General features: G+C 34.2%; 2 protein-coding genes across 2 annotated transcripts; both read right to left on the reverse strand.

Annotated features, from left to right (window-relative positions):
- Positions 1-264: 264 nt before the first annotated feature.
- Positions 265-10,004, reverse strand: LOC106057457 (protein SCO1 homolog, mitochondrial-like). Its single transcript, XM_013214653.2, has 7 exons — positions 9,581-10,004; positions 6,807-6,899; positions 4,783-4,873; positions 3,749-3,946; positions 3,081-3,173; positions 1,894-2,009; positions 265-1,536 (listed from the first exon to the last, which is right to left on the reverse strand). Exons 1-7 carry the CDS (start codon positions 9,911-9,913, stop codon positions 1,387-1,389), a joined length of 1,074 nt encoding a protein of 357 aa, XP_013070107.2. The 5' UTR covers positions 9,914-10,004; the 3' UTR covers positions 265-1,386.
- Positions 10,005-14,191: 4,187 nt separating this feature from the next.
- LOC106057466 (protein SCO2 homolog, mitochondrial-like) lies at positions 14,192-24,378 on the reverse strand. The gene is made up of 7 exons (XM_013214666.2): positions 24,101-24,378; positions 21,611-21,676; positions 20,561-20,648; positions 18,852-19,049; positions 18,630-18,722; positions 14,652-14,770; positions 14,192-14,510 (listed from the first exon to the last, which is right to left on the reverse strand). Exons 1-7 carry the CDS (start codon positions 24,299-24,301, stop codon positions 14,370-14,372), a joined length of 906 nt encoding a protein of 301 aa, XP_013070120.2. The 5' UTR covers positions 24,302-24,378; the 3' UTR covers positions 14,192-14,369.
- Between the last annotated feature and the right edge of the window lie 916 nt (positions 24,379-25,294).

Raw genomic sequence — 25,294 nt, forward strand, 5'->3', positions numbered from 1 at the left:
AATTGATTTAGCAATTTGAAATTTATTTTGTTAATTTTTTTTCTTAGAAAATGGAAAAAATACAACTCACTATATAATGAAAGAATCCGTTGAAACAACATCAAACAAAAATTTAACTTGTAGATTCATAGAAGTGAGGAAATAATTAGGCCTTGACACTGCAGAATGGGCCTTTGTGACCTTTTAGAAATATTTAAGTCTTGTTTCATATCTGATGAGGACTTATAATTTAAACAAGAAAAACATATCAATTTTAAAAAAAACAAAACAAAGCTTATACAAAGTGTAGTTGTATCAATTAGTTTGGATCAGTCATGTAATTAAGACTAACAAAATTAATCTCTGCGATTAGAAATATTTTTACCAATTGTTTTGTTTTTTGTTAAGCACTATTTCTTACTTTTAAGCTTTATCAATATGCTATGATCCTATCACTTATTTGGACCAGTTGGGTACATGGGGGTGGGGAGGAAAAAGAAAAGATTTCTGGGTAAATTTGACTGTAATTGTTTTTTAAAAGCATTTTTTTTTTAAAGTGTGAACAGCCTGAATTTGAACACATGATTTAAGCCGACATTCTAGCCACTCTGCTAGTGAGGTGCGTATGAAAATAGAAGATTGTATAATTATCTATTGTTTGTTTCAAACTAATTTGAAGTGGCGAACTATAAAGGGGACTAATTCAGCTTATACTACCACTTCAGTCAAGTACTATTTCTTTCCCTTATTCAAGATGCCATACAAAATAATTAATTACCAATATTTAATTAATTGGTTATTTTTTTGTATTGTGCAAAATTTCAGCTGATTCAAGATTGGGTGTCTGAGAAATATTGTGTACAAAGTTTTTACCAGACAGAAAGACAGACAGAGTGATAATAGCTAAACCATATGAATAGAATTTTTTGTTTTCAGTTCCACTTAACTGAACATATAGCAGAAAATATTTCAAACCAAAAATTGTTTAAAATAATAGGCACAGATATATTTGTAAAAAAGATAACCAATTGTTCCTTAATAATGAATACATGGGCTGTGGGAAAACATCTTGTCATTATTTTTAAATTGATTTTTAACAAATTTCAGCAATATTAGATCTTAATTCTGTTAGGCCATGGCAATTCTTGCACCTTATACAAATATGTTGCACCTACATTCAAATATAATTTATGTAAAAAAAAATTGAGAAAAAATATTCTACATGATAAATTATTTTTTAAACATTACAACATATAGGGCACATTGACTTTAAATTTTATGCATCAAGAATTCTACAAAATATGAATAGTGTGTGAAAATCACATGTATAATTTCAATCAGATAATTTATAAAACAATTCTGTCAAAGCAAATCACTGCCAGTTGACCTAGAAAACTAAGTCGATGTCTAGCTCTGTTGTGTTTTCAACTCCTGCAAATACTTCTTGATGTGGAGGTGAATTGAAGCATACATTTGATCTACAGTCTTGTCCTTCCCATAAAAGTCAACAAACTCCCCATGTGGGTTGACCAGATAGGATATGATTGAATGGTCCACCTACAAAAAAAATATTAAAAAATTGCTTGGTTAAAAGTTAAGTTAACTGTCTTTAAATCTAACTTAACATGATTGGCTGTTGGTTTCATATAACCTTAATCAAGATCTTGAAGGAAAAATTGGCTTTCTAAAATTTTAAAGTAGCCAGTTTACATGAAATGAATATAAATAGAATTTTTTGTTTTCAGTTCCACTTAGTTGAATATATAGCAGAAAATATTTCAAACCACAAATTGTTTAAAATAATAGGCACAGATATATTGTATTTATAAAACCTAATGTTGATACAATAAGTAATTTTATACAATTTTTGTTTCTAGTAGTTAATCATAGCATGCAAAATATTTTTCAACATACAATGTAATCTTTGTCTTCATCTTTAGGGCCAGCGCTGAAGTAAACTCTGTACGCTCGAGTAGCAGCTGAAATCTCTTCAGTAGTTCCAGTGAAACCAAGGAGACGAGGAGAAAATTCTGAAATTGAAAGCAAATTCTGGTCACTATTTCAAGAAGGCATTTAGAATACAAAAATATTAATACAAATAAGGATCAAAATAGTTTCTCCATATTTTATCAGAACTAGTAATTTGTTTTACTTGCAACAATCGGAAAGAACTAGCTAAAAGTTTAAATTCACACTATTTAAAAAAGATATTCTGAAAATACAGTTGTGAGTTTTCTCCTCCATTAAGTCCCTTTGGATATGGAAGAAGTGAGGGAAGTGTTGCAGTATCACACTGCTTAATTTTTCACAATAACACCCAGTCTTAAGTCAAATGATGATATTAACAACTAATTCTTTTTTTTTTCTGTTACTATTATCTCTGGAAGCATCCTAACATATTGTAACGCATCTCACTATCCAGGCTCTCTGCAAACTGCACCATTTAATGTCAAATAAATCTGAGCCAATACTGTACAATTGGCAACACGTAACACAAGACTGTACAAATATCTCTTCGTTAACAACCATAGCACAGTATCAACTCTTGCACTGGCCTCTCCGTCTCGTCTCAGACTTTTACTGAGCCATTGTACTGAACCCTGTTCGGAACCTGCTTGACTGTGACACCTTTGCTCTTTATATAGGGTCCCAACTGGCCTTCTAGAACTGGAAGGAACATCGCTCGACCCTTCTGGGTGGTCACCCGACTACATCGCTCTTGAGCTCTACTCACAACACTGATCCTTCTTGAATTGTCTTGGCTGACCGGCATAACTCATCACAGTTGACCGCTCGTCTCTGGCGCTGGCCTGGAGCAATTGGCGTCAGCTGTCTAAACACACCACTACCCCCATCTGTGCCACCACCAGGTTTATTACAATATTTTTTTAAAGTATCTACATAGCTTCACATGAAAAAGATTAATACTAGGATGTTTATAAGGCTTAATATTCATGTACAAGAATAAATGTAAAAATTAGGGGAAAATATGTTCAATTATTTCTTCATTTCTAGGACCACTTAATCAAACAATGTTCATTTACTTCTTTCTTCATTTCTAGAACCACTCAATCAAACAATGTATGAAGAAGACAACAAACCACTGCAATATTCTTTAAGAGCTTCTGGTGTATCTCTTTCAGGGTCAACAGAGATAATCATAGGTTGAATCTTGGGCAGAGTTTCTATACTATCTGTAGAAGAAAGTGGACAATGTATTGTGCTTATGCTTTTCAAAGTTCTTCACTAATTTATTTGCACAAAAATGAGTTGCCAATACATTATTTTAATGTTTATCACATTAAAACTGCATTTTTAATAACTTGAATGAGAGTATGAACAATATTAAGCATTTTAATCAGCACTAAGACCATCTGCCAAGAAAATGGACTAAAGAAGACAAGAGCAATCACTGTGATAGCAGTTTTTAAATTAATAATGACCAAATGTGATAGTAAAGTAAGTTCTCTTTTCAGACCTTGCAATCTATAGGGCAGATGATGTAAAGGTCATCTGTTTATAATACCAATGTTAATGTGCCATGTGGCAAGCACAACGACCAACTGCCTTTACTTTCCATAATTAGTGTCAGGTACCCATCAGAGTTAGATGGACTCCTAAGAATCCAGAAATTCAAAATCCCAGTCACAAAACATGATGACTAGTTCTAAACAACAAAGCCCCATCTCACTAATGACAGCTAAATAAATGACAGATAAAAAAATTAAGAAACAATTTAATTATGATTATTATGAATGTAAAGCCTCACCTGTTTTATTGATGACCTTGACAATTTTCTCAATTTCTTCTGGACAAATATCTGGACAATGGGTGAATCCAAAATAAATGAGCAGCCACTGGCCTCGAAAATCAGTGCTTGATCTTTTGTTACCAAAGTGGTCAATTAAGGTCCAATCACCACCCAGTTTTGCTTTACCTAAATACTTTTGACGACTTTTTTCTATACCTGAGATAAAAACAGATACAATTTTTACCTTATGCACACATAAAACAACTTTGCCTAATTATCTAAATTCACTACTTCACTACAGATATAAAGTGTATCACATAATTAAATATGACAATGGTATTCTTCTCTTTTGAAGCAACATTTGTAATTTATAAGATAAGATAATAATAATGGAAGTTGTTCTGTATAAAGTTTTTTTCTTCCAGAACAATGAAAATTTAATAGAGCTAGAAATAAAACGTCATAAAAGTCCAGGGAAGCTAAAATAAAATATTTTCCACACAAAGCAGAATCTGGACTTTTCTCAAGCCTAAAACAAGTATAAAACAAAGAACACATAAAAAATTAGGGGATTAGTTGATTTTTGTATTTAATACTTTCACTGTGGATTTATTATTTTGATTCGTTGAGGATAACTGTCTGGTTGAGTGGAATGGGCACTGGACTGTCTTTCTGTCACCAAATAATCCAAAGTTCATAATCAGCCCACTGCTATTCCCCATCATGTAGGAAGTTTGGACTAAAAAGTAAATTATCTTTAAATCTGAAGGAATATCCAAAACATGTAAAACATTGTACAACAAACAAACATTTATATGATGCTGATATATATCTGAACCCAATGAACATGCTTATTCTGTGGGATTATGTTTCTATGCTTCAAGATGGAGACATTCAATTTTCATTATCTATCAACTTACAGGTTAATTTTGTTTCTAGATTTACATCTAGAATTACTTCATCACAATAACCCCACAACTAGTGTCAACTAGTAAAGCACAGGTATATAAATAGATCAAGGGTTTGTCCATATTTGAAGACAAACAACTTACGCTCTTCTTTTTGCTTTTTAACAATTTTCAGCCAAAATAACATTCCACCAGCAAGCCCAAGACCTACAATTAAAAGTTTCCATGAAATGGGCTGGAGAATAAAAATAAAATACAAATTGCTTTATTTAAGATATAATGAGGTATTGTCTTTCATGCTAAAACTAATGCAGTGTTACACATGATTAGTAAAACTCAACTAATGCAGACAAAAAAAAACTATTATACTGAATTAATTGAAATTAATATTAAAAAAAAGCTGGATGTGAACCTTTTAGTTCTAATTGATATAATGTATCAGTATTATACATAGTCAGCTTTAACCATGCTTCACTATGTTTAAAAAAAAAATTTTGAACAAAATCCTGTTTTTCACATCCTTCAATGGATGTATAGATGAAATATCTTTCTTTTATTCTTCTTGCAGAACAGTCTGATAAGGAGACTCCTTTTTTTAAGCACTGTTTTTTCTTGCCTGTTACTTGTAGCTGATAGCTGTGCTCTCTATTTTGAAAAAGTTTATTTTTACCAAAACTCCTCTCTTTGTATTCTCCAATCCATTATCACTCCCCCAAAACATTTTTTTTAGTACCACTTTTGACCGGTGAGTTCTAGTGGCCTTTAAAGGTGAAATGTATTTGTAAACAGACATAAGTAATAGTAAAGTTCCCCTTTAAGACCTTGAAATCTATACGGCAGATGACGTTAAGAAATCCTTTTCTACAATTTAGTCTATTCTGTCATTTGAAGACAATACCTAGGGTTCATTAAAAAGGTGGTATATGTTGTTTATTTTGACTGGAACCTTTTGTTTCCTCCTTTAAGAGCATGGCCTTGAAGATAGGTTCCCCCCCACTCCCATTTTGATCTGAAATCTTATTTGCATACTCCAAAAGATGGTCTTGTTTTTTAACGCCCTCCTCCCTCCGCAGTCCTTTTGACATGTGAATTCTAGAAGCCCTTAAAAATTAAACAACTTTGTTTTGCTACCCCACATAACAGTCCACAAGGGCATCTTCCTTTCCACAATTTAGTGCTCTCCTCTTACATACACTCTTCTTTGGCCCTCTTGGGACTTTGTCTCCTCCCATAGAAAAGTCTGAGAGGGACAAAAAAAAAAAGGAAAGTTCTTTCTTTCAGACCTTTCGCTCTATAGGACAGATGTTGTTAAGGTCATCTGTTTCTTTGGCCAATGGTTAACGAGCAGGGTGTCATGTGGCCAGCCTTTACTTTCCGCAACTTAAGTCAGGTACCCATTAGAGTTGGGTGGACTCAGAAGAGTTCTAAAAATCCTAAAATTCAAAAGCCCAGTCTTCACCCAGATTTGAACCCAGGACCTCAGATTCGGAAGCCAGGTGCTAAACCACTTAGCCACCATGCCCTTCTGAGAGGGACACCCTTTCCGAAAATTACTACCCACATGCTGTTCTTTATCTGTAGCTGTTATGTTTGGGGAATATCCATTGGTTTTTATAAATTATTATTTATTTCAACCAAATTTTTAAGAAAAAAGAAAACAGACTTCAATATCATAATCCATACACACACATACAATCATAATTGCAAGTTTATGAAAAATAAAAAAAAAACAATTGTATGATAAAATATTAGTTTTTAGACTTGAAACTTATTGGAACAAAACTAAAAAATAAAATTATTGATTTGGCAAAGATTTCTGCTAGTGAGTTTTGACTGAAAAGTGCTTAGTTAAGTATACAGTGGTGTACAAAATTGGGTAAAAATTGTCTTTATCATCCCTGAGAAAATTAAAGATGTGTGAGTCTTTGGCTTTTATTTTTAGATTTACTGTCCAATTATATTTTATTAAATTAATTTTATTAAATGAAAAATCATTTACATAATCTCTCTCTCTCATAAAATATAAACAAAAAAAAAGATGTTAAAAGTAAAGTGCAGTAGAAAAGTATGCCCAAGTGAATATTAATTCTCAGTAATTAGACAAATGTAACTGATAAAATAAGGTTTGACTAATGTCTTAAATAAAATGATGGCATGAAATTACATACTGATTTATCTGCACCATCTGAATTTTTCTTTGGTGGCAAATCTCTGCCACTTGAGTCTGTTGCAAAGGATCGAGTAAAAGATACTGATGGCACCTAGAGAAGATAATACAACAAAGTAATATTTTTTTTATTAATATAGATTTAAATATAAATTTATAGGTACATATTAAAATTAATAATAACCTTCACCTATCTCTTAGTCTGATGGACTTTTGGGGAACCAAACATGATCTGTCAAGCATCTTTCTCCATTTGTGTCTTCTGCCTTAATTTAAATCGCTTTCATCACAGGCCTGTCCAATTCTTAATGTTGTCTTCCCTTTGATTCCTCTTTTTTTCCCTGTTAAGGTTCCCTACAAGCCAGGAGAACCTCATGATATAGCCGCATAGCTTAAGTTGGTGGGATTTTTTTTTACAGTGGTCAGCAGGTCATCATGGGGCCTAAAGGCCACTGTGAACCTGTTTTGAATTTCTTCATTTATAGTGCGGTCTTTGTAATAGATACCTAGAATCCTTCTATAATATCTCCATTCCATGGCAAATATCCTTCCAATTCTGTAGTTACAAGTAGGTCACCAAGAACAAAAAACGCTGATGGCTATCCCCTTAGTCTTTCCAGATAGTCTTGAGCTTTGCAAATGCCGCTGTGGACTGAGCAATATTGGCCAGTAGTTCAGGCTTGGTTCCTTTTTTAAAACACTAGCTCTGAGGTGTTTAAAACTTCTAACACTTGCCAGTTTTTCACCGCCAATACTGATACCCATTGTGTGTGTGTTTTATCCGCATTGGTTTGCATACCATCACCAATCTGCTTAAATGAGATCCACCTTCGCAGACAGCCTTTTACACCTCATAGACCCACACTAAAATTTGTTCAATCTCTTAGACCCCTCAGGGTCTATAGACCCAATTGGGAATCACTTATCTAGATAGATCTACTTTGATTTAGGGCTAGGGCATGTAATCTTGTAAAATACAGATGTTACTTCAAAAAAGACTATGATTATGTCAAACATGTGTCCCTATAGGTCAATCTAGTGATGCATGTTAATCAATGACTTAAACTCTGCCAAGTCATTGCTTTTCCTGGCTTATCAGGCAACCCATCCCATCCCTCTAATAGCACTAGGGAAGAAGTATTATAAATTTTTCCTAGCATATGGAACAAGGAATGTGCCTTTATTTTTTGTGTCTTTTATTAGGTTTCGTTTTTGTATTTGAAGATTATGTTTTAAGTATAATTTCTAAATCTAATTTACTTTTAGGTCTTTTATCCTGAAAGCTTTCTAAATTTAATGATTTTACTAAAGGTGTTACTCCAATCAAATGGGAATATTTGTTTGTATTTATGTGATACTAGATCTAAAGTGTCTAAATCTCACTGCTATCATAGGCTACTTCTAAAAGAAAAAAAATTGACAGGCTGAATCCAGTTAGTGTTTAGATGTAGATAGATTTACTGTACTACATTAGAAATGATTTAATTGATTGTATCTATAGGCTAGTTTCTAGAGTTATTAATTTTTTTTATATTTATTTTTATATTTACTAAATTAGATCTATATAGATATATAAGACTATATGATAATGATATAGATCTAGTATTCTAGATCTATATATATTAATAGAGTCTATATTTATTATATAAAATATAATAATAATGATCTAGACATATTATCTAAATAGTATGATAATTATAGATCTCTTCTATACAGCCAGTCTAGTTGCTGCATTAAAACAGAAGAAGGAACAACAGAGTTTTTTAGCATTGAGACAGGTGTGAGAGAGGTGCATCTTATCTCCCTTCCTTTTCCTCCTAGCCATTGACTACATAATGAGGAGAGCAATGAACCAGACTGCCTTTGGTATTCCATGGCATGAACAAAACCAAATGACAGATGTGAACTTCGTCGATGACGTTGCACTACTCGGGGGCTACAAATAAACGCATACAAGAAATGACAAAGAGCCTAGACAGAGAGGCATCCGAAATTGGCCTCCGCATAAACTTGGATAAGACTAAAATTTTGCAAGTGGGATATAAGGCAAAGGGTGCCCCCGTCAGACTTGGTGAGTCAATGCTTGAAGAGTTGGACAAATTCACTTACCTTGGCAGCATCATAACAAATGATGGGGATGCCTATCATGATGTAGCATGTTTAATAGGAAAGGAGGGAGCATTTTCCAAAGGCTACAGCCTATTTGGACAAGCCAAGCCATTCAACTTGAGACAAGCATACACCTTCTCAACACAATCGTCATTCCAACTGCAACATATGCATGTGAGACATGGAAGTCATCTGTCAAAATTAAGAAGAGACTAAATGTGGCTCAACAAATATGGCTGAGTCAGTTACACAGATCGGGTCTCAAACAAGGAAATCCTATGCTGAACTGGGAGTCGAACACTTAGTGAGTTGTGACAGAACGTCGCATGAGGTTTGCAGGGCATGTTCTATGACAAAATGAACTACACATACCAAGAGTTGCAATGACATGGAGGCCAATACGAGGAAAGCACAAACAGGGATGTCCTTGTATAACTTGGCGTCACACCTTCATGGAGGACCTCAGAACAGTGGACACCAGGTGGGAGGAGGCTTCAGACATTGCCAATGACACCTCTAAATGGAGGCAGCTTGCCACCCAATGCGCCAAACAGCGCGGCAGGACCTAAGAAAGTCTAATTCTTCTGTTATTACTATCATTACTATTATTAGTATAATTAGACTTAGTCTTAGTAGTATTACAATTAATTTTTAAGTTTAACATACATGATTTGTTGTCCATATTAACTCTGAGTTAGACAGTCTAGAAATGCTAGGCCTAGAAGAACTGTTTCTTGAAACTACTTTCCATTGCATCTCATTACTGTTATTTGTTTCAAAAAACTTCCTTTCAATAACACCGGACTTTTGACTCAGTGACAGTGTGACTGTGAGTGAACATCTTGATCTGCTTATCATTGACATTGGATCGACTAAGACGTCTAAGATACGCTTTTGCTTCGTAACCGTGTTAATGGAAGTAAAATATAATGATCTGTCTAACAGAAACTTAAAACAATAATTACATAAGCTACATTGTAATTTATTCAACTTTTCCATTTTGGTAAATTAAAGCTAAAGCAAGATTTGGTAAGATCTAGAATCTAGCTAGGCAAATAACTTTCTTCGCTTGTTTATGTGCCGGTTTTAAAAAGGCGAAACTATTTATGTAAGGCCAAAATAATGCTTCGCTTTATACATAACCTATTTCGACAATTTTCCACAAAATAAATAATTTCATGAGATATTTTTTAGAACCCATCGGAATGTTTTATCTTTTGAAAGTATTGTAGCGTGGCGCCTCCGTGGAAACGTCCGACCGGGGAAGTGGAAAGGCTAAGAATGAGAGCAAATACAGCCTCCAGTGGGATACCGCAGTTATGCTCTAGCGTGTAGGCCTATACTTGCAAGAGGCGAGGATGGAAGAAAGGCTTGCTAACCAGACCCCATCCATTGCACCGTTCCCCAGCGAGGTACATACGGGTGATGCCCCCCCCCCCAGAATGCAAGGTACATTATATGAAGTTTGTGCCTCGTGGTCTCGGTCTCCGGCCTCGCATGGGATGGAGGACCTATTGCATTGGCTCAAGTGACCGTGACTCATGACAAAACGGATGTGATTAAATGATCATCTATTGATGGGGCCTTCAGGCAGAAGAGTCGATGAAGAGTCAATCCTTCATCCTCGCCACGGGATAAAATCCTTTCCCGGATCAAAGGTTCATAAAAGGAATTTGTCTCGAACTTTTTGGACACCTAAATGAAGTTCTACCATGGTGAAACACTGTGAGCTGCCTTAAAATTGGGTTACCAGCTCCTTACTTTACACCAGGATAGACTCCCGTAGTTTTTCCCAAGTTTGGGAATAGCATCAAAGCAGCAGACTGTTGACACAGGGCCAGGTTTACCAGTGGCCCAGTGCCTGACTTAGAAAGGAGCAACTGGGCCTTAAATAACATCCACAAACAGCAAAAGAAAAAAATAAACAGATTAAGTATTAGGCTACTATTCTATATACAAAGTGATTTTGTTTACTAGTAGCCCTTTTCATAAATTAAGAATGAATACTAGACAAAAAAGCTGAAAATGATTACGCTTCTCTTCCGATAAAAATTTGAGTGAAAGAAAAAGTTAATGTTCTCTTGTAAAATGTATTGTAACTCAGTATATTGTAGGTCCTATATATAGGCCTATATAATAGTCATTAGAATTCTCGCAATCTGTGACAGGAGACATAAAACATCCTTACGGTGCTCCAGTGCCGTCTCCATCTGGCCCGTACGTTTTATCTGTGTGCTATTTTCGAATAAAACGTAAAAACCTAAGTCTGCTGTAAAGCCCCCCCCCCCCCTTTTTCCCCCAAAAAAATCTTACTAGGTCTATTTAGTTGTAAAAGTTGATCGATGATTATTTAGGTCTTTGAAAGTGTGTATATTTTATTACATAAAAAATTGGATCAAAAGGTGATTATGTGTAGGTGTGTGAAGGCATGCTATTTGTCTTTCATCAGTCTAGGGCTATGTCTTTCAAATTGTCCACATCAATGCCCAACACTTTGAGATGCCAGTTTGATTGCATTCACATGCGGTGTCGAAGGTCGGACTGACCAGTTCTTCTTCTACCCATCCCAAATTGTACATAGAGAATAACTTTGGAGATACGTTTGTCCTCCATAAGGCAGACACGCCCAAGCCAATACAGGTGTCGTTGTCTGAGTATGGTGAATATTGCTGGGGAGATCCGTTAGAGCACCATACCATTTTTTTCCATGTGTCCTTTAGAATACGATGAGACCATGCTCTTGCTTCGCGTATGTAGTCGCTGCTGTACAGTAAAGTGATTGAGACACGCGTATATTGTAGACCTCCATATTAGTTTTTACCACGTCTATATAGACTCCCTCCTTCTGTCTTAAGATGTCTGGGTGGAATCTAGTACACGTTATTTCTTCCACTTCCCATTCTCGGATCAAGTTGAAACTTTGCACAAATATTCATAGTCAATGACAAAACATGAATCAATTTAAAAAAAAAAAAACAAACAATGAGCTGTAATAAATTAATTTTGTTTTATATGGAAAATATAATACGCTAAAGGGAGATAAGCCTTCCAATAATGAGAGATATGGCATCGATTTTAACGGCCCTCTCCTCCCAAAGCGCACAGATATCTATGTAGACAAAATCCTACATAGTTAGCCGTATTAGTGAATACTGAAGGATTAATTTCCCTTTTTGGTATCAAACAAAGTAGTTTATATAATTACAAGTACCAGTAATAAATGGACTAATTATTTTATTTTAATTGATTTAAGTCTAATATATGCCAACTAAACATTGTAGTTTCAACTTGATCCGAGAATGATTGTAGGAGAAAAAACATGCACTAACATTTTTACCAGACAAAATGATTAATATAGGCCTAATCATCTAATATAAGCCTAAGCTTTGTAAAAAAAATATTTAAAAAACTGGTTATTATATTCAGATTATATCAATTCTAATGATAGTTCTATAGATCACCAGACTTAGAAGACAGTGAGCAAATTATTTATGGACATCTATTTATTTATTAAACTCTTAATAAATAGGACCCACGTGTGATAACTTATGTTCAGATAAAGATTCTGTAGACCAAATAGAATTTAAGAAGATAATATTTCAAAAAATTATATTAGTCCAACTATAGAATTTACTCAGTGTGGCCATTTAGCTAGTAATTCTTTTCCTAAAGATATGTATAAACTGTTACATTTCTTGGAAAATCATTAGAGCTGTTTTCGAGAACAGTGTCCACCAAATTTTTTTTTTTTTTGCTTCCAACATTGTTCAATGAAAAAACAACACATTTTTCTTAACTCACAAATGTATAAATTCTATTAGATAAATAAAGTATGAAGCATTGAGTTTCGAACTATACAAAACATGTAAATAATACAAAACATAAAAAAGTAAAGCTCCCCTTTCTGACCTAGTGATCTATAGGGCAGATGATGTAAGCTTCATCCGTTTTTATGGTCAACAGTTAATGAGGGTGTCATGTGGCCAGCACAACAACCAACCGCCTCTACTTTTCCCCAACTATTGTCAGGTACCCATTAGAGCTGGGTGGACTCAGAGGCGCCCTGAAGAGCCGGAAAGTAAAACTCCCAGTCGTTACCAGACTTCAGGTTCAGAAGCCAAGCACTTCACCACTCAGCCACCTAGCATCCAATACAAAACATAGGCCTGCATTATTTAAAGGCTACAAAGCAAAGAGTGATATTTTTATGCCCACAAGTTAAAGGAGAGTAGTAATTTATTTAATGTGATTGACATAAGTAAATTATACCTTTCAATATTGAATACAATATTTGGTTGCTAAGCCAATCTTAAAAGATTTTTGATAAAGTTTCACTCATCCCTGCATTTATGGTGCACACCAATGCATTACTCAACACAGGATGAGAACACACTGCTTAAAGAAAAGCTTCTTTTTGTCCAAGTCTGCGTTCTGAAACAAGAGGATTCTTTTTTCCTGCCCGGTAACTTCAAGTATCCTATTTATGCTGGACTGAAATCAAACAATATGGCTGCGTGGTCATGTGGTGTGTGCTCTGGATTGTCATTTCGATGGTCCAGAGCTCAAAACCCTGCAATCTCCTGGGAGGCTTGAGCTGGAATGAAAGATTCTTCAATTCTGAAAGAACATCCAAAACAAAACAAAGAGTTATCTTTTTTTTCTTCATTAGATTATATACCGGCAGTTCAAGATTTTATGAAGTCTACTTTTGAATATAAAGTGTTGTATAAAAAAAAAATTACAATAATGTTTAGATGCAGTAAGGATTTTAAGTTTTTATGCCAGCTCACACAAATGTTGTTTTTTATTTTAACAAATATGTTTATATTCAGCCATCAAAGACAAGTTCCATTTTTAGCGGCCCCCGAAAGGGGAAAAGACGCTATTAGTTCTGTCCACAAAAACAAATGAACTTTACATTATCTGCCCTATAGACCACAAGGTCTGAAAGGGGAACTAGTTAGGCCAGGTTCACATCTAACTTTACATTCACTTACACCTATCCTTTGATCTGCGGGACCGTTGGGGCACTACACAAGATCTGTTAACTTTCTTTCTCCATTCTTATCTCTCATTTGTCTTTGATATAATTTCATTTGGATGTTCTTTCTCAAAATATTGAAGCCTGCCTGGGTGGACCACTTCGGGGGCCGATTTTAAGTTTGTGTTTCCACACAAACTGTCTTTGTAACCTTGTTTTTTTTAATACTATTTTTCTAGTTTTATTGTTAATTGTTAAAAATTTAAACTATTAAATGATTTTTTGAAACTCACAAATTCTGTAAAGTAAAAATATTTTATTTCGTAAGGTAAATCATATTATTCTAGAATGTTTACATTGTAGCTAATGATAACAAAAGTGTACAAAATAAAAAAAAACAGAACAAGAACAGATTAACAAGAATATTAGTAATAAAAAAATCATTTAAATTATTTATAGCATAGAGTATCAATGTCATCGTTTTTCAAGTTCATTGTATTTCTCAATATGTTTTGTTACTGACTGTATGACTTCTGTAGCGGTTCTACTACGACTGTAGTAGTTTACAAATTCTCCTTTTGGATTTATAAGATATATAATGATAGTGTGATCAACCTGGAAATGATAGAATGAATATATGTATTAAATTATTAAGACCATGCAATCATCATATTTTTCATTAATAACAAAACAAGATTAATCATTAAAACATGCTATATAATTATTACAACATACTATATAATCATTAAAACATACTATATAATCATTATCCTGATCTTTAGGTCCTTTCCCAAAATAAGCTCTAAATTTCTTGGCAACTTCTTTGATTTCTTCTTCTGTTCCAGTGAAACCAACGATACGAGGTGAAGTGAAGTCTGTTTTAAAAGAATAACAATTTTGTTATGCCTTTATGCAAAAAGAAAAAAGTTATGACACGGACAAAGAAGTATAGAAGCTGAATTTTACCAAAAAGAAAATTTTCTTTTTAAACTACAATGTAGAATAGATCTATTTGCAAATGTATCTCAAATGTTCGCAGTGAAAGAATTTTTAGAAGTAAACAAAAAAAATGTTTTTATGTTAATTGAAAACCATAACCCTCGTGTGGAGTTTTTGATCTCCCATCGAGCGCCTCCCCAGGTGGCGGATAGGGGAATGCCCTCCAGATATGGTGGGTACCGGGGAAATAAAATACCCGGGGTGGACCAAAATCAAACCTGCTGCCTTGCAGGAAGTGGAGTGATCCACAAAGGCTAGGGCACCTTACCAGAAAATAAAGGCAGCTATCCAGAGAGCTGAAAGGGGCAGTCCCCCAGATGGTTATGCACAGGGCTAACAACTCTGTCATATAAAAAATACTGTTACGAAAGCTAATACACACAAGAAAACCCGGACAGATCTCAACGGAAAACGACCTAGGCCTGGAAAAGGACATGATTTTTGTTTTGCGACATGGAACGTGCTAAGCCTTTATAGAGCAGGTGCGCTAGCCCAACTTACTGAAGTGTTAAAGAAATATAGGATACCCCTTGCAGCCCTACAGGAAATCAGGTGGAAAGACTCGGACATTCTCAGAACCAAGGAGTATACTATATTTTATAGTGGTGGAAGCACTAACAACTTAGGTACAGGTTTTGCTGTTAAAAAGGAAATGGTAGGTAATGTCATCGGATTTAAACCTGTAAGTGATAGACTCTGCTCACTACGTTTGAAAGGAAAATTCTTCAACATATCATTTATCAATGTTCATGCCCCTACTGAAGATGCAGATGATAACACAAAAGAAGCCTTCTATGATGGACTGGAAAGAATTTATGATGAAGCACCAAAGCATGACATCAAAATAGTCCTAGGAGATTTCAATGCAAAAATCGGAAAGGAACCAGCATTCAGACCAATAATTGGCAAAGAAAGCTTACATGAAGAGACCAACAATAATGGCATAAGATTAGTGGATTTTGCATCAGGAAAAGGAATGTTTATCAGCAGCACAAAATTCCAACATAAGAATATTCACAAGATAACCTGGATCTCACCTGATGGCAACACCCAGAATCAAATAGATCATATACTCATAGATAAGAGACATGGATCAGACATTCTAGATGTAAGAAGTTTCAGGGGAGCTAATGCTGACTCAGACCACCTACTAGTAAAAGCTAAATTTAGACAAAGAATAAGTACCATACACAATTACCAAAGAAAGAGAGCACAGCAATATGATAGTCAAAAACTCACAAAGGATCCACTTGTTGCAGAAACTTATAGAATGGCACTCCAAACGCAACTGACAACATTAGAAAAGGACTGCGAAAATAACATAAATGAGCATTGGGAAATAATAAAGCATACTATCAAAAGAACAGCAGAAGAAGTAGTTGGACTTAAACAAAAGAACGAGAAAATAGGGTGGTATGATGATGAATGCAGCCAAACTATAGAAGAGAAGAACAATGCCCGAATGATAATGCCACAGAGAGAAACCAGGAACACTAGACAGCAATACAATGAAGCAAGAAGAAGGGCCACAAAAGTTGTAAGAAAGAAAAAACGGGAATGGGAAAAGTCCAAGATTACTCAAATTGAGGAACTAGCAAAGGAGGGAGACATGAGAGGAATGTATATGAAAATTAAAGATGAAAAGAACGGATTTCAAGCTAGATCACACATGTGTGAGAACAAAGATGGTCAGCTTATTACAGAAAACAGCAGGGTCATTGAGAGATGGGCTGAATACTTTGAGGAGATCCTAAATACCACTGAAGATGGAGACAATGGAGAATATGAACTGCCACATGGGGGACCAGATCCCTTAGTGAACCCTCCAACTCTCATTGAAACATCAGAAATAATTAGGACCATGAAGAATCACAAAGCACCAGGAGAGGACCAAATCACAGCAGAACTAATTAAATATGGAGGGAAAGACTTACATTCCCAAATACACAGACTAATATCAAGAATTTGGGAAGAAACAGTAATACCAACAGAATGGGAAACGGCTCTTATAACCCCAATACACAAAAAAGGATCCAAGTTAAAGTGCTGTAATTACAGAGGAATCTCTCTACTAAATGTGACTTATAAGATACTGTCTAGGCTTATAACTAAGAGACTTGGAAAATATTCAGAAGAAATCTTAGGTGACTACCAATGTGGTTTCAGACCCAACAAATCCACAACCGACCACATCTTCACACTAAGATATATACTAGAAAAATGCCATGAATACAACATACCAATCCACCAACTCTTTATAGACTATAAAATGGCTTATGACAGTATCAGAAGGAAATACCTATATGACAATCTACAGGATTTTGGAATACCCAACAAGCTGACAAGACTTATACATATGACATTAAACAACTCAAAAAGCAAAGTCATAATACAAGGAGAACACTCACGGGAATTTAGGATTAAACGAGGATTAAGACAAGGAGACATACTTTCCTGCATGCTTTTCAATTTAACACTGGAGTGAGTTATAAGAAATATACACATAAACACAAGGGGAACTATTACTAACTACTTCAGGAGAGAAAACATGGGTCCACAACCAACAGGGACGATATACAGCCAACCTTTACAATACCTTGCTTATGCCGATGACATTGCCTTATTGGGTAAAGAAACCTCTGACATCGCTAGAGCCTTCATACAACTAGAAGAAGCATCTCGACCAGCAGGACTTGAGGTCAATGACAGTAAAAACAAGTACATCACAATGACAAGAGACAATCAAACAGAGGGACAAAATATCAAAATCAAAGACCACGAATTTGAAAACGTCCAAACTTTCAAATATCTAGGAAGTACTATTAATTTCAAAAATGACCTACTAACAGAAATAAAGGAAAGAATAGCAGCAGGCAACAGGGCATTTTATAGCACCCACCATTTACTTAAGAGCAAAACGATTTCAAGGAAAACCAAGAAAATAATATACAATTAATAAGACTGGCAGCAATTTATGCAAGTGAGACCTGGACACTGACAAAGACATCTGAAAATTTACTTAACACTTGGGAAAGAAAATTCTTAGGAAAATCTATGGTGCCATACAGGATGAAACAGGGTGGAGGACACGCACTAACCATGAGTTATATCAATTATATGAAGACCCACCAATAGTGAATGAAATAAAAAAGAACAGATTACGTTGGGCAGGTCACCTTGAAAGAATGCCAGACAACAGAGGGGCAAAAATCATATACAGGCAAAAAACCAAAAGGCAGGCGACCCAAAGGCAGACCCCGTATGCGATGGATAGATGACGTGGAAGCAGATCTGAAGCAGCTTGGGGTTAGGGCGTGGAGACGAAAGGCCCAGGAGAGATCTGAATGGAAGGATGTGTTAAAGCAGGCCAGAGCCCTCCATAGGCTGTAGCGCCACTGGGATGGATGGATGGATGGAAAACCATAACCACGTACCAAGTATTTTTTTCTCACAAACTACTGCAAATTATTTTTCTCATGAATAATTTAATTTATTTTTTTTAAAACCTGATTGCTATTCTGTAAAATTGCTTTTGGCAAGGAGGAATTAGATAATATTTTAGATAGAACAACAATATAGTCTAAGTGGGAGAATGAGTGATAAGTGTGTCAGTTTGTGGGGGTTTGGATTATATATAAATGGATTTTATAAATAAAAATAAATAAATAACATATATATATATATAAACAAAAAAGTATATAATAGAGCAAGCCATTACTTTAATGAAAGCATTACCTTTTAAGTAATCTTTAATAACTGCTGGTGTGTCTCTCTCTGGATCAAGTGTTATAAATACTGGCTGCAACTTAGGCAAGTCTGCACTATTATCTACAAACATGTGCAGAAAACAAGACAAATATAAGAGAAGAGAACATGCACAAGGGTAAACACTACTAATAAACTTAAGTCTAATGTTGCAAGAAAAAACAAAAACAATGCTCTAGTAACAAAACCTACCAAAAGTTTTTACAATTGTCCCCAGTTTCTCCATTTCTTCTGGACAGATGTCTGGACAATGTGTGAATCCCATATACATAATAATCCACTGACCCCTGAAGTCGGTACTTGACCTTTTGTTCCCATTGTGATCGATCAAAGTCCAATCACCCCCTAGATTGATCTTTTCAAATTCTTTATATCTATATAGTTCATTATCTGCAAATGTAAAAAGTGTTAGGTAACAGAAATATCAATTTAAATATCAAAATGTTTATCAACAACCATTTTCAGAAAAATCTCTAGTTAGTTTATCTGTATTTGCCATTTACGGAATCAAATATTTTCTTTTTATAAAATTATGACTGAAATGATAGGATGGTAGTCCATGCTAAAACAGAGAAGTATACAATTATGTATTTCATTTTTGATGGAATTATTTTCTGTAGTGAAATTCTGTGAATTGAATAACATCAATACAGATAATAGCAATATAATGAACAATTAACAAAAAGAAAAATAGATGTGTTTGCTTTGAGTAGCTTGGCTTTAATTGAAGTTTAATCGGAATAGGCTAGTGAAATACAATTGGGAAAAATGAATAATTCCTTCTGAATGCGGAAAATAATTACAAAGAGACCTGGTAGGAAAAAAAAACAACATGCAAATTTAACTCTGTTATTTACTGACTGCTATGTTCATTCTTACAACCTCTATTTCTTTTTTTTTTTTAATAGAAATTTTTTTTTTAATCAATTCTGTTAAAGCCCAAATAATAACACTTTTTATTAGCGGATTAAATCCTTACATTTCAGAACACATTAATTGTATTAAATTTCAAAGAATCTAATATGATGTTAATATATATATATATTTTAGATTCCGAATTTTAATCTTGTCAATGAAGTGAACTCCCTAATTTTAGTGACAGTTACATCTTAAACGAACTTCTATGAATGCATAGCTTTGGACTTCTGTTAACAATTGCAGAGGTGGGATTGTTCAGGTAGGGTGGCAGAAGACCATAAAAAAAACAACAGATTAATTGCCAGCGTTATCAAATCAACACGTAAACAAAAAATTCTTTAAAAAAAAAACAACAAAGTGTTATTGTATCAATTAGTTAAGTCATGTAATTATATGTATGATTGACCGAGAAATATAAATCTGTGTGATAGAAATATTTGTAACCTATTGTTTTTGTTAAGCTTTTAGCTTTCTCAATGCGCTATGATCCTATAACTTGTCTGCGCCAGTTGTGAAAGGGGGAGGGAAGAAGGGGGAATCTTGGTGAATGTTTACATGATGGTTTTTTAAATGCATAAAAATAATGTTCACTCAGGGCTCAAGGTTTCTCAAGGGGACTAATTCAACTTATACCAGAACATCTGTCAGATACGATTTTTTCCCTTGTTCAAGATACCAAACAAATAATAAATTAACAATAGTTAATTAACTAATTGGTTAATTTTTCTATTGATTCTTGTGTTGTCAGGTAAAAGAAATAATTTTGTGCAAAATTTCAGCAGCCAGCGTAATCCAAGATTGGGTGTGGGAGAAATAAAGTACACAAACTTTTTACCAGACAAACAGAGTGAGTTGAAATAAGCTTTGTAAATAAAGTATGTAGTTAACCAAAGAAACCAGTACTGTCTGCTTCTCAATGTTAACAAGATAAACGATCTGAAAATCAAACATTTGTTAGAAATATAAAGGTTGTAAAAATTTACCTAGCTCCTTCTCATGCTCGGCACTTTTATAAGTGTAGTAAACACCAGCACCAATGCTAGAAACTATTAGGAGTCGCCCCCACCAAGGCTAAACATAAAAAAAAAATTAAAGATAAGATATTTAGAACAAGAAATTTATTTTGTAACTTAAATATATTATTGGTTAATAAGAATCACTTCTAGAGATTGAAATAGTCGTTACCAAATCTTTTTTGATTACCTCCTATCGGATTCTCAGACATCTAAATGTAAATAACATTATATATTATAAATATGTTTTTTAAGTGTATCACCTACTTATAATTAACCATTGATGTGTACTTTTGTTTTAAAAAAAAACTACACACCATGTTTGTTTTTAAATTTTCAGATGTTCCTCCCACAGGATGGCCGGGGATGGCAGCAGGTTTGAACTTGGGGCTATTGAGTAACAAGTTCAGAGCACATACCATATGACAAGGCAGCAAGTAGTAGTATATATACTGATACCCATTTTTAAAAATAAGATTTATGTGCCGTGGGTGTTGTTTAATTGTAGGTGAACTATCATTAGAGACAGTGATTATCTATCTCTATCTGATGCTTACATATTACATTTATAAAGGCAGCACCAGGGACCAAAATTTTAATGAAAGAAAATTAAAATGGTAAATTAAATATATAACAAAGTAAGGGAATGTCACGAACCAGTAAGTAAGGGAATGTCACGAACCAGTAACCCTCTGATATGAAAACTCTGACAAGCAACAAAACAATGCACTCCAAGAAAACTAACCATTAGACCATCCAGATCTAAAAAAAAATCTTTATGATCTGTAGCATTTGCAAGCACGCACTTGCCACTTAGAGGTAAATGGTCACATGTCCCCACCCAGCCCAGCTCATCTATCCTCACCAATTTTAACAGAGACAACACAGATAGCCATTAGGCATATAATTAGACAAACAATAGCTCAGTTTTAATTACTTAATTACCAATAATGTCAGTAAAAAGTAGAAGGATATGAACAACAAACAACTAAATTGCCATTTAATATTTTTTTTACTTACTATGTTGACAGTTCCATCAGATTTTTTATTAGAATTTTCAGAACTTGTTGTATATTTCTGGCAACTCTGTGTTTTGAAATATAATTGAAATTTAGTAAAGTTGCATGTTCAGAAAAAAAAAGTATTGTGGCAACTAGCTTTACATAGTGAATTGTGTTTATACCACAATCACCAATTATATATTTACATTATGTGGCAACAAGTAGATTATGTTTCTCTTTGTAAGTATGCACAAGAATCATCATGAATCATCCATTCTTTAAATCAGAATTGGGTAACTAACTGCACTATAAGAATATTTTCCCCAGTTCTGCAAGGTCTTTCAGAAACCGGATAAAGGAATAAACAGAAAAAGCCAGACCCCCAAACATAAACCAATTCTATCTTTATCATTTGCTTGTTCCCTAGTGTGCACCACTGTACATTCTGTCAGAATGTACATCATTGTTCTTTTTGCAGTAAGCTATTTATTAATCTGAAAGTGTCCAACTCTAACCTGGGCTTAACACTTTCTCTTCTAATTGACAATACCATCGTTGATTTGGTGGGAAGCGTGGTCAAGAGGCCAAGTGCGCTTGAACTTGGCTTGGCGACCTAGAAGGGAGCTTGAGGTTCGACACCCGACTCTGGCAGAGTTGTGTTTACTGAGCGCCTAAAGGCAGCACGAAAAACCAACTCCTAGATACTCCTCCCCCCCCCCCCAACAGGTCCACAAATAAGATTGGACCAAAAGCGCTCTGAGCATGCTATAAGCATGAAAGTTGCGATATATAAAAGATATAATAATAATTTCATCTCATTAAATTAATGTTTGCTATTATAAACTTTACGTTGTGTTATATGAAAAGAGCATGCATTCCCCTTAAATTCTATACAATAAAACACTTTCTGATAACAAACAACAAAGTTATTGAAGCTTAATCATAGCAGGGTAGTGAAATAGTAATGAGCCAAATGAAGAATTCCGTCAAAAATTGGAAAAAATAATAACAGAGAGAAAGAGTTAAACTGTTTTTTTCTGGCATTGCAATAAGGATTCTTAGTCCAAAATTATTTCTAATTTATGTTTAAATAAATTGGATTGTGACCCTTGAATTTAATTTATATCAGGAGGTGTATCTCCTCCACCCTATACTACAAGGCAGTTTGATATGCATTTGTGGGTATATTTTGGGTCTGACAACTTTTTCCCTTTAAGCGTCCAAAGCTTGTCACAGAGTTGGAGTATATCTGCTGTTAACCAGGGTTTTTTGGGTGGCAGAGCTTCCCTAGTACATCCAGGGCTGTACCTGTGACTGCTGTATTCACCTTATTGACTTGAGTGTCAATATTCTGGACATTGGAGTCCAAGATATTGAGAGCTACAAAGCATCCTCCTACTTGTGCCTCAACTATCAGCTATTTGTGGGTCTTTCAGTTTATCCAGGTCTAATTTTATCCTGGTAACTCCTTATTTACTTCCTTTTTTTAAATGTAATTTAAAGGTCATCATAACAAAGTCATGATCACTTCAAATGTCAGCGCCAGGAATACTTTTTGTTTTGGCTTATGAATGCTTGACTTAAAATGCTGATGCACCATGATATAGTTGATCTGGTTGTGGTGTTCTCTGTTTGTACTAAGCCATGTGATTATTCATGAATTTTTGTGGCATCCTAATGTGTTAGCCAGCAAGACTATGTTGTACTTCTCAAATTCTAGTAGTTGCAGACCTCTTTTGTTAAAGTTTACTGTTCCTTCCACAAATGTGCCATTCCAGGTTTGGTAGGAGTTGCTTCCTACCTTGGCATTCCAGTCTCCTTGTACAACAAGAATGTCTTTTTTCAGGACTTTATGGACCACTTCTTTTAAATGCTCATAAAACTTTTCTATCAGCATAGGTTGACATATAATATAGGAGTAAAGGCTTGTATGATGGCTTATTGAAGGGTGATGCCTTTACTATATAGAAATGAGTTTACTTGATATTGGATAACAGTTCACAACACAGTTGATGTAGTTCCTGTGTAGAAGTAACCAAACTCCTTGAGAGTCCTTGTTCATAAGCATCTTGCAATTCACTAAAGTTTAGTTTATGTCCATCTTCATGTATATATATAGATGCTTTTCCAGTGCATTTCACTGAGTCTAATGATGTTGAAACACAACACGTAAAAATAGCTGGCCAGAACTAGATAAAAAAGTATATTTATACTTCTTTTCGTCAAGTTGTCATGATGGTGATAATGATAGTGCCTGTTAGACTAAGTAAGTGTAACTTTATTTTACAATTTTATATATCATGAATATATTATTAATATTAAATTAGTATTAGATAATTAGATATTACATAAAAACTAGATCACTAGATCTAGAATTTAACATGCATTATGATTTATAAATGATTCTCATTATGACTGACTATATGAAGTCTAGATTTAAATCTAATAAACTTTTATAAACGTTTTGAACTAGAACAAAAAAAATTACTTTAAAAGCACTTTTTTTTACCCTGTAGTTGTAACTGTTGTTAGATCCAGAAGACCAAGACTTGTTTATTGAAGTTAATAACATACATCTTGAATTTGAACAAAATTGTCTCAGTGAAACTTGCTTTGCCTTTGGTATTAGATCTAAGTGCGAACGAAAATGAGAAAAATGACGATGAAATTTTAGAAAAATGTGCGGTCTAGTTGTCATAATTTTTATCATTTCTGCTATTCTAAATCTAGATTCGATATCTCAAATATCTGTTATTAGTGTTATTGAAACTTGTTATTGTCTAGTGTAAGAGCTAATAAAGGAAATGGAAAGTAGAAAAAATATTTTTCAAAACAAAAGAGCTTTAGAATTAGGTTGACTTCAAGTAACAAAGATTATCACTAACACCTATTACTTTTATATACAATGTCTATGACAGTAGATTTGTCCCAAACATCTAAATGGATATAAACTAAGGCTAAGGCGTACCGTGTTATCTATCGCTTATTTTTGCTTTTAATCCTAGACAGAGGCGGATTTGGGGGATAGCAGGCGGGGATACTACCACGGGGACTCCACAATGAATGTTTGAAAAAATTGAGGAAAAAAAATGTTTCTTTTATTCGGAAAAATAATTAGAGGCTTTCCGCTCCTTCGATGTACAAGAACTTCGATCGTGATCAGGCCTCAAAATCTAGCCATTAGCCCATTTAATAGATCTATTTAAAAAAAAAAAAAAACGATGTTTCTAGATTCTTGATTTCTATGCCTATACAAGATTCTTCTATGTGTTGTTAAAATTAATTAGCTAAAATACCATTTGACCTTTGTACAATGTAGTCTTTGCTTTGCACCACGCAAAAACAGATGTAGGCTTATACACACTAATATTATATAATATTCCTATAATATTTTTCAACTTAAATATAAATATGGAATAAAGAAACGTTGGGCATATCAGTATTATTATTATTTTCTTAAGTATTTTTTTGTGTACGATTCACCCAGAAATAAAAACAAGAACATAAACAATACTTTTAAAAAAGAAGCTTATAAGAAATGTATCAATAAGTTTGAATCAGTCAAGTAATTACATTTTTAATAGATCTAGAGTTCTAGACCAAAAATAATAAACCTGTGCGAGTAATCCAATTGTTTTTGTTTAGCGCAATTTTATGCTTTTGGATTTCTCACTACGCTATGAAACTATCACTTAATGTCTGG

Source organism: Biomphalaria glabrata, chromosome 13 (genome assembly GCF_947242115.1).
Source record: "Biomphalaria glabrata chromosome 13, xgBioGlab47.1, whole genome shotgun sequence".
NCBI classification, from domain to species: Eukaryota; Metazoa; Mollusca; class Gastropoda; family Planorbidae; genus Biomphalaria; species Biomphalaria glabrata.

Coding starts and splice junctions, on each gene's coding strand:
- LOC106057457 (XM_013214653.2), bottom strand. CDS start 9,913: ATGGAAAAGTTGAATAAATTACAATGTAGCTTATGTAATTATTGTTTT. Junction 3,947..4,782: donor TAAAAAGCAAAAAGAAGAGC/GTAAGTTGTTTG, acceptor TTTTTATCTCAG/GTATAGAAAAAAGTCGTCAA. Junction 3,174..3,748: donor CAAGGTCATCAATAAAACAG/GTGAGGCTTTAC, acceptor TTTCTTCTACAG/ATAGTATAGAAACTCTGCCC.
- LOC106057466 (XM_013214666.2), bottom strand. CDS start 24,301: ATGATAAAAATTATGACAACTAGACCGCACATTTTTCTAAAATTTCAT. Junction 19,050..20,560: donor CGAGCATGAGAAGGAGCTAG/GTAAATTTTTAC, acceptor TTACATTTGCAG/ATAATGAACTATATAGATAT. Junction 18,723..18,851: donor GACAATTGTAAAAACTTTTG/GTAGGTTTTGTT, acceptor ACATGTTTGTAG/ATAATAGTGCAGACTTGCCT.